The sequence below is a fragment of the Bombus vosnesenskii genome, unplaced genomic scaffold (genome assembly GCF_011952255.1).
Source record: "Bombus vosnesenskii isolate JDL3184/JDL3185 unplaced genomic scaffold, Bvos_JDL3184-5_v1.1 scf7180000013289, whole genome shotgun sequence".
NCBI classification, from domain to species: domain Eukaryota; kingdom Metazoa; phylum Arthropoda; class Insecta; order Hymenoptera; family Apidae; genus Bombus; species Bombus vosnesenskii.
The window spans coordinates 1,479,205-1,491,292 of NW_022882942.1; the positions used below are offsets into that span (position 1 = coordinate 1,479,205).

The following is a 12,088-nucleotide window of genomic DNA, read 5'->3' on the forward strand; positions in this document are numbered from 1 at the left end:
TAGCCAGATTACGTAATATGGCAAAACAAGTCAATAATTTTAAACGCTTATTATTATTCACCTATCTATGATTTTTCAACTTCTGTTATTCTTAGATATTACAATTGAAACGCTGCGCAAAATTACCAAGTCTCTATTTCTGAATTTTCTAAATGATCCACTCTTTTCTAGGATGATAGAAAAATGTATATTTGTATGTAACTTTGACTTTATTTAAAAAAGTAGGTATGAAAATATAAAAGAGTTTATTAATTTATAGTTTCTTTCTTTTATTTACTAATAAACCTAAACTAAATCTTAACAGTTACTCAATCTATATGTACCTAACAGCGACAGTCTGTCGATGATGTAACATAATATCTATATTATAATGGACATATATGGATATTTGGTATTTTTATCCATCACATGACCAATTCAAGTGCACAATATTTACAAATAGTAATTTGAGCATAAAGAGTATCTGAAGAAGAAAATTCTCAACAAGGTGGCACAGGAGTCTCCTGCATAGAGGACGTATTTATAGTTGCGCTAGTCACGTATGTTATTCCATATTTCCTTCTTGAATTGTGATATGTATGTGCATTCCATTGTATTGCATGCACTCTCTCATATAAGCTTCTCAAAAGCCAAACTTCACCTCCACTTTTTATACATTTTTTAATTTTATTGGTGTTTAATTTCATAAAGTATAAGTTCAATAATATATATTTATATCTCCACTCTAAGAATATAAAATAAATAATCGTAAATTCCTGAGCAAATTAAAAATAAATAATGTTTATAGTATCACTACATTGTTCTATTGTTTAATTTATGGAAGTGATTAGTATACGAGTTCTGAACGGTTCACATATACGCTATAGTAATGCATCGAAAAACACATCATATTACATTGTTACGTGTTAAAACATGTAATAAGTAAAATCGTAGTGTAAATTGTCGGAAAGTTGGGCATTAACAATATTAAAATATTTTTAATTTCCATAAATCATCAATTACGCGCAACTACTGATGACTCACAGTATAATGTTATCTTTATTCCGATCGTGATTATCTCGTTTTGTTCCTCATACTTATTTTTGATTGAGAAAATTGTCTTAATCGTGTATGTAAATTTAATTAACGTTAAGTCGAATGATAAAGAAGAATTTATTTCGGAAGCGTCCTTAGAACGATAAAACAGATTGAATGTAAGTAAATATACGGTCAAGATCAATAATAGCACAAAAAATACATAAATAATGTATCTTTATTCGTTAAAACATGAAAATTTATTAATATATTTCTTACGTAATACGACTATATTAGCTATGATTAAAACTATGATTATGATATGGAGAATTTAAATGTGCAGAAACATATAGAACACATACAAAAGTGAAACACAAATCCCTATTTGTACAAAAATTCTATTTCTGTAGCTGTATTCATGAAAATATAAATTTATATACACGTACCCAGTCCAGTTACAGATTTCATTTCTGAGATTCTGGACACTTATATTTTTACTAAATGTGAAAGAACAAAGAGGCGAGCCGTTTATGAACATTCTATGTTATTTTTCATGTTGTCAAATTATAAAGGTTCATTATTTCGAATCACATAACATCAAATGTGTAAACAGTTAAAGTCGATAAAGTTAAAGTTAAAGTTCGTTTGTCAGGTCTGTATCTACGACAAGTATGCAATTAGCAAAATGTCGCTTGGTTGGAGAGGATATCTCATCAAATTAACATTGCTAAATATATTTCTATGTTTGATACTTGCTGCCCGATGTTCCACCATTGTCAATTGTACCGTATAACCTGCAGGAATGTTACTTACTGAATATTGTACTTACACGTTGAGAAACATGCAACTTTTAACTAGGGAGAGATCATATAATGGCTCGATAAGATTTACTTTGAAATATGAAAACTACTTATGATGTGAACAAAACATCGACGATATTTTGATATTATTAAATCGAAAGATACGATATGTGCGAAAAAAATCTGTATCTAGCTATCAATTCAATAGTAAGTATGGAATTTAATGTGTATAATAAGCCATAAGACAATTATATGTAACTATGTGTAAAGTAGGTCGACATATCTGTACCGCACCAAACACAATATGTATAACTTCGGTTTAGCAAATAATTTAGCTACGTCGTTTTACCTCCTCGTTACCTGCTATCCAAGTCATTCTTTTATGAATTATAAACTTTCACGCTATTTCGATTAAATTTCTACTTTAATTGCAGATAATCGAGAAGAAAATTATCGCTCGTAAAAATTGTAATTTATAAATAGAGGTGATTTATTTTATCATCTTATGTATGTTACAAAATCAAAGAAATAATTGGACAATTCCGATGATATATAAAAAACTTATTTTTGATGTGTCAGGGGCTTGTGTTAAAAATATATACGTCATGTTCCGGATATTTCTTGAGATCAAGCGTCGTTGGTAATAAACAGCGAAATTACGTTGCATTAAAAAGATATAAAACTGCTATCATTTCAGTCGTAGCATAGAAAACAGCATGTACTTACATGCATATACATATATGTATACATACACACATACATACACTCTTGCAATCATACTATACATATATATATACATCTCACCTAAAAGTAGTAGAGACATTATTAAACTTGTAATTAACTATGAACAATTTTATGTAAAAAAACAACTTCATACTTTCTATTTACGACTTATAAGCCCATTTCACCTCACTCGATCGAGTGCTGACTAAAAATTAAAGGTTCTTGTTTAGCGAAGTTACAGAATCATAGATATACAGGGAACATATTGAATAACGTGAGTGTTGAACTTCGAGCCACAAACAACGAAATCGCGAGGAATCGACTTGAAAAGACTTCCAATTTATTAGAAAGTACGATACTTTTTACATTTTTCCTACAATATAGTCACCTACTTAAAACTTGAATTGTTAATTATAATAAATTTTATTTGTACAATCTAATATGAATCACTCAGAAGTTAAATCGATCAACTCTATTTTCGATATATTACTTCATTTTAGTACTTACTATTAATGCTTACATTTTCAGGAACAAAATGATTTATCTTGATAGTCAGTTGATTTAGCTTCTCTGTGACTCTTAAGTACATTCTTGAAACATACAACATGGTTGAAATACCCAATTTTTCTGAAATACTATGATGATAAAGTATACTTGCCGTGTACATTTATCGTTCACTCTAGACAATAAACATTAAATAAAGAGTGTAGGGGTGCAGTGTATGGAAGTGAAGAGTCGCCATAGTCTCTCAGGGAGCAGTGTTTGAAGGATAAGCGAAAATGGCGGGGGGTTCAGTGGGAACAAATACATTTGCCCCACCTTTTGGAACAAACTCCCTACTCCTCCTGAAACGTTAGCACACGTCGCGCTTCGCTATCGCTAGGAATCACGGACAAATCAAACATGGCGATTCAGTCGCTATTTGCAGTGATGGTGTACGATTCATAAAACGAGAGTAGGAGGTATCGGTGGGTCAAATAGTGCTTTTAAACGGTAATGAGTGCTAGTACCACTGCAAATCACCGAATTCTGGTTAATATTACAAATATGGAGAATCATGATGTCAAAACTGTAATGGAGAAAGTGTCGGGCGGCATTGATAAAGTACATGACGTGAAGGGCGTACAAGCAGAGCCGACGCCTGCGGCGTCATCGTTGCCTGTTACGGAACAAGTGTCGCTCTCTACTGGCGAAAATGCCAACAGAAATGACTATATCAATAAGAAAACCGTAAGATACTTTCTTTCGAACGTTTTAAAACATGCACCATTTGAAAATTTAAATATTTCGAATAAATTATTAATTTTAGTTTTTCAGATTTATTTTTATAATGAAATTCAATTAAGGCTGATCGTATTAAATAATCTTAATATTCTTAATATAGTACACTTGCATGTATATAGTATAATGTAGCATAATATATAATAAGATAATTAAAAAATTGAATATTAGAGAGTAATGTAATTATTTTTATGTTTTAGTATCACAAGTTATTAGTAAAAAATTCTGGAAAATTTGAAAGTGGTAGTGGTAGTGGGGATCAGGAAGGAGGTCAATATGAAGATGGAATTGATATTGCAACAAAAAAAAGAAAGACTCGTAGAGGTAAACCTAAGCATAGAAAATTAAAACCATATTCTAAACAACAGTTGTCATATCAACAACAGCTGCGATATAGATCTAGAGGTCGATTGGCAAAAACTGGTAGACAACCTCCAGCACCATATAATACCACACAGTTTCTTATGGATGATCACAGTGATCTTCCAGATCTTGACCAAAAGCTTTCAGAAGCTGCATCTTCAGAACTACCTGCTACATTTCAAAAACCATCAGCCCCTACTCGTACGCGAGATTCTAGTTTCAGTGTTGACTCTGATGAAGATTATTTTTATTCGTCTCCAGAAGACGAAGAAGAATTTTTAACAAAGGAATTCTCAACTGCGTATGAAGACCTTCATGCTGAAAGATTAAGCACATTAAGTAAATCAGAACTGATACAGGAATATCTTCAATTAGAAGCAAAAGTAGATTTATTGACAAAACGGTTACGTGGTAAAAATTTTCATCAAACAGAACAACGAGACTTGGAAAGCAACAGTAGTAGTACAGATTCAGAATCAGCAAAAAAATTAAAAATCTGTCAGCAACGGATTGATGATTTAATGCAACAGAATGAACAGTTAAAACGGGAAAATGAATCATTGAGAGCTAAGAGGCATAGCAGTCCAGTTTCGAGTGTTGATAGCGAAAGCGACAGTGATAGTACAAGTAATGGGAATAGGAGCAGATGTAGTTGTCTCCTTCCAAATTCTAGCTCTTCTTCGGAACTTATGGGATATGTTTCTAGAAGTAAAAGTAGTCAAAGAAAAGATAGTTCTGTGTCTAGTACTGATAGTAAAAGTGATACTTGTGATAGTAGCTCAAGTGACAATTCTAAGGCATCTATGACTCCAGTTAATCTGTCAAATGGTCATGTAAACGTTCAAAAAATTGATGGTCTCCCTACATAAATTATAAAGAGCTGTTTTTACGTACGAAAGTCTATTCAATGTTTTAAGAGTTAACGTACAAGTCATATTAAACATGTCATTGGATCTGCATATTTCCTTTGATCCTACCAATTTAGGAAACAAGACTGGTTTAAATGCAATACAATTGCACTTATGCAGTAAAAAATCCTCTTCCTGATACTAGATATGTAACCTTAGATTATCCTTGAATGTGTCCTTACAACTTACTTCCCATGTTTCTTTTAAGACTGTTTTGTGTAAACTTGAATATGTGTAATGAAGTAGGAAATACATACCTAATCTTACGGAAGAGTAAAATTTATATCTGTGCAGACTAGATTGTTATGTGCTTGATAAAATTTGCAGAAGAGTTGTATATTTGTGATGTATTCTCTACAATGGTATTTTATCTTCATTTAGTACTAATTACGATGCACTTGAATTATCTACTAACCCTATCATTTAATAATTTTCAATGAACTGCCATTTGCTGGTACAAATTATAAATTTGGGGTTCACAGATCATTAACTAATAAATTATAGAACTAGATTTAATCAAAGACGTAAATTAATGTTACAAATAATGTGATATTGTACAATTGCATAAATTTAAGGTATCAAGGTAGATATTAGTTTATGGTCTGAATATATTTAAAATATATATTAAAAATATATATTAAAAATATTTTGCACTTCAAGTTTTTAATAAATTTGAAAATTTCTTTTTTTTTATTATAATTATTCTCCTGAAACTTAACTCAAAGAAATGAAATGAATGAGCTTCATCTAAAATGATTTTCAATAATATGAATTCAGTGATTATGGGATAGTTTTATTATGGTAGAATATAATTCACCATAAAAGTTGAATAAATACATTGTTATTATCGTAAGATATATTGTAAAATGTATTGTAATAATTGATTTCTTTTATTTGTTAGAACAATGGTATATGAAATATTATATAAAAAAATATCTTCGAAGAGTGAATTTAAATAATAGAAAATTTTTAACATTTGATTGACAATTTTTTGTAATTGAATATAGCATACATACTTTCACATCTTTTTTATGAATATGTTTTCAATTAAGCTATATACATATATGTATATGTATGTATGTATAATTTGCCTAATTAATAATGGAAGAAGTAACCTACTGAAAGGATTTTTAAACACGACCTTGTGTTTATTGTGAACCAGGCTTAATACACTGTGAAACGTTGCTAACTTCGTGGCGCGTGAAATTGAAAAGCACGCAAGGCCAGTGTTTGGTTTGGTCATATCTTATGGTTGAAGTATTAACAAGTTTCCAAAAGTTGCTGTTGGACAAAATATTATGAAAGCGATGTCTCATCATTATGTGGTAACGGCACACAAGCCTACAGCTGTCACTGCATGTGTGACAGGTAAGTAGGAATAGATGTGCAACAAAATTTTCTGCTTACGTAGATAAACAATTATTTTCTTTTTACGTATGAAGGTAATTTTACTTCGCCTACGGATTTGAATCTCATCTTAGCAAAAAATGTCCGATTAGAAATATATCTTGTTACTCCAGAGGGGTTAAGACCACTGAAAGAAGTTGGAATTTATGGGAAAATTGCAGTCGTTAAGTTTTTTAGGCCGCCGGTAAGGTTATACTAGTATCTTTGTTTTATAACTTTCATAAAATATCCTATTTGTTATTTGTGTTTTCTATGCTAATATTTAATACAATCAATTCATTGTATTTCACGTATTTTACCGAATACGTATTTGTAATAGTTTTATTGAGAGTAATATAACCTTGTACGTGTACAAAGAATTAATTATCTTTGATTCATGCATGGGTTCATTGATGCATAAAAGTACATATATGTATCGATACATTAGCATGAATTTTAAGTCACAATAAAATGATTTAATATATAATTAATGAATTATAATATATTTCTGCAGCATGAGAAAAAAGATCTATTGTTTCTTTTAACTACACGTTACAATGCTATGATTTTGGAATGTATTGGAGAAGGAGAAAATATAGAAATTATAACAAAAGCACATGGAAATGTAGCAGATCGTATTGGAAAGGCTTCTGAAACAGGAATCAAAGCTGTGATTGATCCTAAAGCACGTGTAATTGGTTTAAGATTGTATGATGGTCTTTTTAAAATTATACCTCTTGACAAAGACAATCCAGAATTAAAAGCATCATCAATACGTATGGAAGAACATCAAGTACAAGATGTGAATTTTCTTCATGGATGTGCTAATCCCACTTTAATTCTAATTCACCAAGATATTAATGGAAGACATGTCAAAACACATGAAATTTCTTTAAGAGATAAAGAATTTGTTAAAGTACCTTGGAGACAAGACAATGTAGAACGTGAAGCTATGATAGTCATTCCTGTACCTTCACCTATTTGTGGTGCAATAATAATAGGCCAAGAAAGTATATTGTACCATGATGGGAACACGTATGTTGCAGTTGTACCTCCAATTATAAAACAGAGTACTATTACATGCTATGCTAAAGTTGATAATCAAGGACTTCGATATTTGTTAGGAGATATGGCTGGACATTTGTTTATGTTATTTGTGGAACAAGAAAAGAAACCAGATGGTACACAAGTAGTGAAAGATCTTAAGGTTGAACTTCTAGGAGAAATTAGCATACCTGAATGTATTACATATTTAGATAATGGAGTAATATTTGTTGGTAGTAGATTGGGTGATTCACAATTAGTTAAATTAATTACAAAAGCAGATGAAAATGGTTCGTATTGTGTTCCAATGGAAACTTTTACTAATTTGGCACCCATAGTTGACATGGCAGTAGTTGATCTTGAAAGACAGGGACAAGGACAAATGGTTACATGTTCTGGAGCTTTTAAGGAAGGTTCTCTTAGAATTATTAGAAATGGAATAGGTATTGAAGAACATGCAAGCATAGATTTACCAGGTATTAAAGGTATGTGGGCATTAAAAGTTGGTGGTGGTAACTTTGACAACACCTTGGTCTTATCTTTTGTTGGACAAACCAGAATTTTGACTTTAAATGGAGAAGAAGTTGAAGAAACAGATATTCCAGGCTTTGTTGCCGATGAACAAACCTTTCATACTGGTAATGTTACAAATGATTTATTTATTCAGATAACACCAACATCTGCCAGATTAATTTCACATGAAACTAAAACAGTTGTTTCTGAATGGGAACCAGAGAATAAAAGAACTATTAGTGTAGTTGCTTGCAATGGCACACAGGTACTTTGTGCTACTGGAAATGATTTATTTTATATGGAAATTTCATGTGGACAAATTGTACCAAAAGGATTTGCTACTTTACAATATGAAGTTGCTTGTTTAGATATATCTCCATTGGATGGTCATACAGAAGCAAAAATTGCAGCAGTAGGTTTATGGACACATATTTCTGTTCGTATCTTAACTTTACCCGCCTTGGAAGAAATTAACAAAGAATTACTCGGTGGTGAAATTATACCTAGATCTATTTTAATGACATGTTTCGAAGGTAATACATATTTGCTTTGTGCTCTTGGAGATGGTAGCATGTATTACTTTACTTTACATAAACAAAATGGTATACTTTCTGACAAAAAGAAAGTTACCTTAGGTACGCAACCGACGGTCTTAAGAACTTTTAGATCATTATTCACCACTAATGTTTTCGCATGTTCTGATAGGCCTACTGTAATTTATTCATCAAATCACAAACTAGTATTCAGCAATGTTAACCTAAAGGAAGTAAATCATATGTGTTCTCTAAATGCAGAATCATATCCGGATAGTTTAGCATTAGCAACCGATAGTACAGTGACAATCGGTACAATCGATGAAATTCAAAAATTACATATTCGGACTGTCCCTCTCGGGGAATCACCGAGACGAATTGCTTATCAGGAAAGTTCTCAAACATTTGGAGTAATAACGATGCGTGTTGATATCCAGGATAGTAGCGGTGTTAGTATTGTAAGACATTCTGCATCTACACAAGCAGCTTCAACATCTAGCAGCAGTCACATTGCATCTTACAATAAACCTACAGGACATACAGCTAGTGACATTTGCCAAGAAATTGAAGTACATAATCTACTCATTATTGATCAACATACTTTCGAAGTTTTACATGCACATATGTTAATGCCTACTGAATATGCGCTATCATTGATATCAACGAAATTAGGTGAAGATCCTACTTCCTATTATATAGTTGGAACTGCACTTGTTCATCCAGATGAAACTGAACCGAAGATGGGTAGAATACTTTTATATCACTGGAGTGATGGAAAACTTACGCAAGTAGCAGAAAAAGAGATCAAAGGATCATGTTATTCTTTAACTGAATTCAATGGAAAACTTCTTGCTAGTATCAACAGCACTGTTCGTTTATTTGAATGGACAGCAGAGAAGGAACTCAGATTAGAATGCAGCCACTTTAATAATATCATTGCCCTTTACTTGAAAACAAAAGGAGATTTCATTTTAGTTGGAGATCTTATGAGATCTCTCACTTTGTTGCAATATAAAACAATGGAAGGTTGCTTTGAAGAAATAGCAAGAGATTATAATCCAAATTGGATGACTGCTATTGAAATTTTAGATGATGATACTTTCTTAGGTGCTGAAAATTGCTTTAATCTATTTGTTTGTCAGAAAGATAGGTGAGACATTAATTTTTAAAATTAATTTAAATAAAAAGATAAATTTGTATCGAATGTAAATGTTTATATTTATTAATATTATGTGATAATAAGTTAAAATCTATTTTAGTGCGGCTACTTCAGAAGATGAAAGACAACAAATGCAGGAAGTTGGACAATTTCATTTAGGTGATATGGTTAACGTCTTCCGACATGGATCTTTAGTGATGCAAAATTTAGGTGAATCAAGTACACCTACACAAGGTTGTGTATTGTTTGGAACTGTTAGTGGAGCGATTGGTTTAGTCACACAAATTCCATTCACGTTTTATGAATTCTTAAGAAATCTTGAAGAAAGACTAACAGGTGTAATAAAAAGCGTCGGTAAAATAGAACACAATTTTTGGAGAAGTTTTAACACCGAATTAAAAATCGAGCAGTGTGAAGGTTTTATAGATGGAGATTTAATTGAAAGTTTTCTTGATTTGAGTCCTAATAAAATGGCAGACGTTGCGAGTGGTCTAATGGTAAATAAAATTGTTCCTTGAATTATATATATAATTTATTGTACTTTTAACTCATTTTCTCCTTTATAGATCGACGATCCTAGTGGCATGAAAAAAGAAGCAACAGTGGATGATCTTGTAAAAATAGTAGAAGATCTCACAAGAATACATTAGATGTAGTTCTTTGGCTGATTTGTATAGTTTATTATATTTTGAAAAGCTCACAGATAGATTGATAAGAAAAATCTTAAATGTTTGGGTAACAAATTAAAAAATTTATATACAATTATCTATTTATCATTAATAGTACAAGAAAGTAGGAAAATACATTTTTCTTCTTTTCCATTCTTGTGAAGATGCTTTGTTATGTACATCTGTACTCTTGTACTTTAATTTTTTAATAACAGTTTACTTCAAATATTTATATATGCATATGTGAAAACTGGTCAGAAAGTTTTTGAACTTATTTTAAGGATTTGTTATTCATACAAATTGACAAAACCGCGCTTCAATTACTGTTTCGTCAGTATGTGCACCTATTTCGATATTTTAATAATTGTGATATCGAAGATAACGTATTTCTTACAATAATTAATAACATTTATTTAAATAGTACTTATTTTAAATGAATTTAAAAACTTGTTGATCGACTGCGACAATTATCTTTTGTTTTTAAATGTCTTAAAATGTTAAAGACTAATTAAGTTAATAATCAGTTACATTGACGTCAAGTTATAAAAATGTCATATGCTCAATTAATGAACTTCACTTTTGATAATACTTCCACTTTTGAGCGTAATAAATTGTAAAACTTGACAAAGACTTGCTAATGATTTATATTACAATTATATCGGTGTTAATTGCTGAAAAGTTATGTAGAATCCTTATATCTTTGTAACATTGAGTGTAAATAATAAAAAAATATTCACTTTCTGATAAAATTTTTTCATAATATATATATTAAATTTACTTGCTTGCATTTATTGCAGATTTTAAAGTGATTGGATCAAACAACCAGTTTCTTAATTCTTCGATACCTTGACCTGTCATTCCACTAGTTTCAAATATAGATAATTCTTGCGTAGCTTCCTTTTGTAGACGTGAATAATGAAGTATAAGTAAGGCTTCGTTGCGCATTTGACGATAAGAAAGGTCCATTTTGTTCAATGTTAATGCGATTTTTATATTTCGCAGTCTAGGATCGAGTAATAATGAGTAAAGTAATACTCCCGCCGCGCTTATTTGGCAAAGATTGCTTGTATCTATTACATAAATAAGCTTCCGTGTCTAAAAAGCAGGATAATAACTTAGAAAATTATCGAAGATTTATTTAAAATTTTCAACCTATATATTTTTATTGTTCATAATCCTTTCGAAAAAACGATTTACCTTTTCAAAGTAATGTTTCCATATTGGTGCCATACTACCACCTATTTCTTTAATAATCATGTCAAATTCTCCGGTACTATTTTTTATTGTAAAAAGATTTATGCCATTCGTAGAAACAGTATGTGTCGCATTATCTATTTCATCTCCTTGTAACCGTTTCATTAAAAATGTTTTACCCGATTTAACAGGACCAAGACAAAGACACATCTTTTACACTATTATACTTATTGAAGGAACATTGAACTTGTTGTGCATTTGTAAATTGATCATGAAACATGAAATTCATATGTACAGAAATGTATTGATTTAACAAACGTGTTTCTATAGAGAATAGATTATTTGTTATATTAGTATCAATTGATTATTCCATTATAAAAATTTGGAATAACATTTGTGAAATGAAAATTAATATTAATAAATATGTTATAAATTTTATTCCTTAAGTCGATATAATTAGTAAAATTTTAACAAACAATATATGAGATTTGGGTATTTCAGT

At 30.7% G+C, this 12,088-nt stretch overlaps 4 protein-coding genes across 9 annotated transcripts; 2 read left to right on the plus strand and 2 right to left on the minus strand.

Moving 5' to 3' along the window:
- Positions 1–252: 252 nt before the first annotated feature.
- On the minus strand, positions 253–3,262 carry LOC117232567. Of its 6 annotated transcripts, XR_004493145.1 has the most exons (3): positions 3,045–3,099; positions 2,692–2,742; positions 775–2,618 (listed from the first exon to the last, which is right to left on the minus strand). XR_004493145.1 is itself a non-coding variant. In XM_033492001.1 (2 exons), exons 1-2 carry the CDS (start codon positions 3,202–3,204, stop codon positions 480–482), a joined length of 405 nt encoding a protein of 134 aa, XP_033347892.1. In that variant the 5' UTR covers positions 3,205–3,243; the 3' UTR covers positions 253–479. The 6 variants fall into 6 exon arrangements, 1 of the variants encoding a protein (XP_033347892.1); XM_033492001.1 differs by lacking the exons at positions 775–2,618; positions 2,692–2,742 and adding an exon at positions 253–724 and having other exon boundaries at positions 3,045–3,243; XR_004493142.1 differs by lacking the exon at positions 2,692–2,742 and having other exon boundaries at positions 775–1,808; positions 3,045–3,262.
- A 147-nt stretch (positions 3,263–3,409) lies between these two features.
- Positions 3,410–5,426, plus strand: LOC117232564 (protein HEXIM1). Its single transcript, XM_033491997.1, has 2 exons — positions 3,410–3,767; positions 4,019–5,426. The coding sequence occupies exons 1-2, from the start codon at positions 3,534–3,536 to the stop codon at positions 5,048–5,050; spliced, it is 1,266 nt and encodes a 421-aa protein (XP_033347888.1). The 5' UTR covers positions 3,410–3,533; the 3' UTR covers positions 5,051–5,426.
- An 825-nt stretch (positions 5,427–6,251) lies between these two features.
- LOC117232560 (DNA damage-binding protein 1) lies at positions 6,252–11,141 on the plus strand. Its single transcript, XM_033491993.1, has 5 exons — positions 6,252–6,457; positions 6,532–6,680; positions 6,990–9,715; positions 9,825–10,221; positions 10,291–11,141. Exons 1-5 carry the CDS (start codon positions 6,388–6,390, stop codon positions 10,372–10,374), a joined length of 3,426 nt encoding a protein of 1,141 aa, XP_033347884.1. The 5' UTR covers positions 6,252–6,387; the 3' UTR covers positions 10,375–11,141.
- Positions 10,977–11,992, minus strand: LOC117232566 (ADP-ribosylation factor-like protein 16). Its single transcript, XM_033492000.1, has 3 exons — positions 11,590–11,992; positions 11,171–11,487; positions 10,977–11,063 (listed from the first exon to the last, which is right to left on the minus strand). The coding sequence occupies exons 1-3, from the start codon at positions 11,794–11,796 to the stop codon at positions 11,057–11,059; spliced, it is 531 nt and encodes a 176-aa protein (XP_033347891.1). The 5' UTR covers positions 11,797–11,992; the 3' UTR covers positions 10,977–11,056.
- Positions 11,993–12,088: the final 96 nt, after the last annotated feature.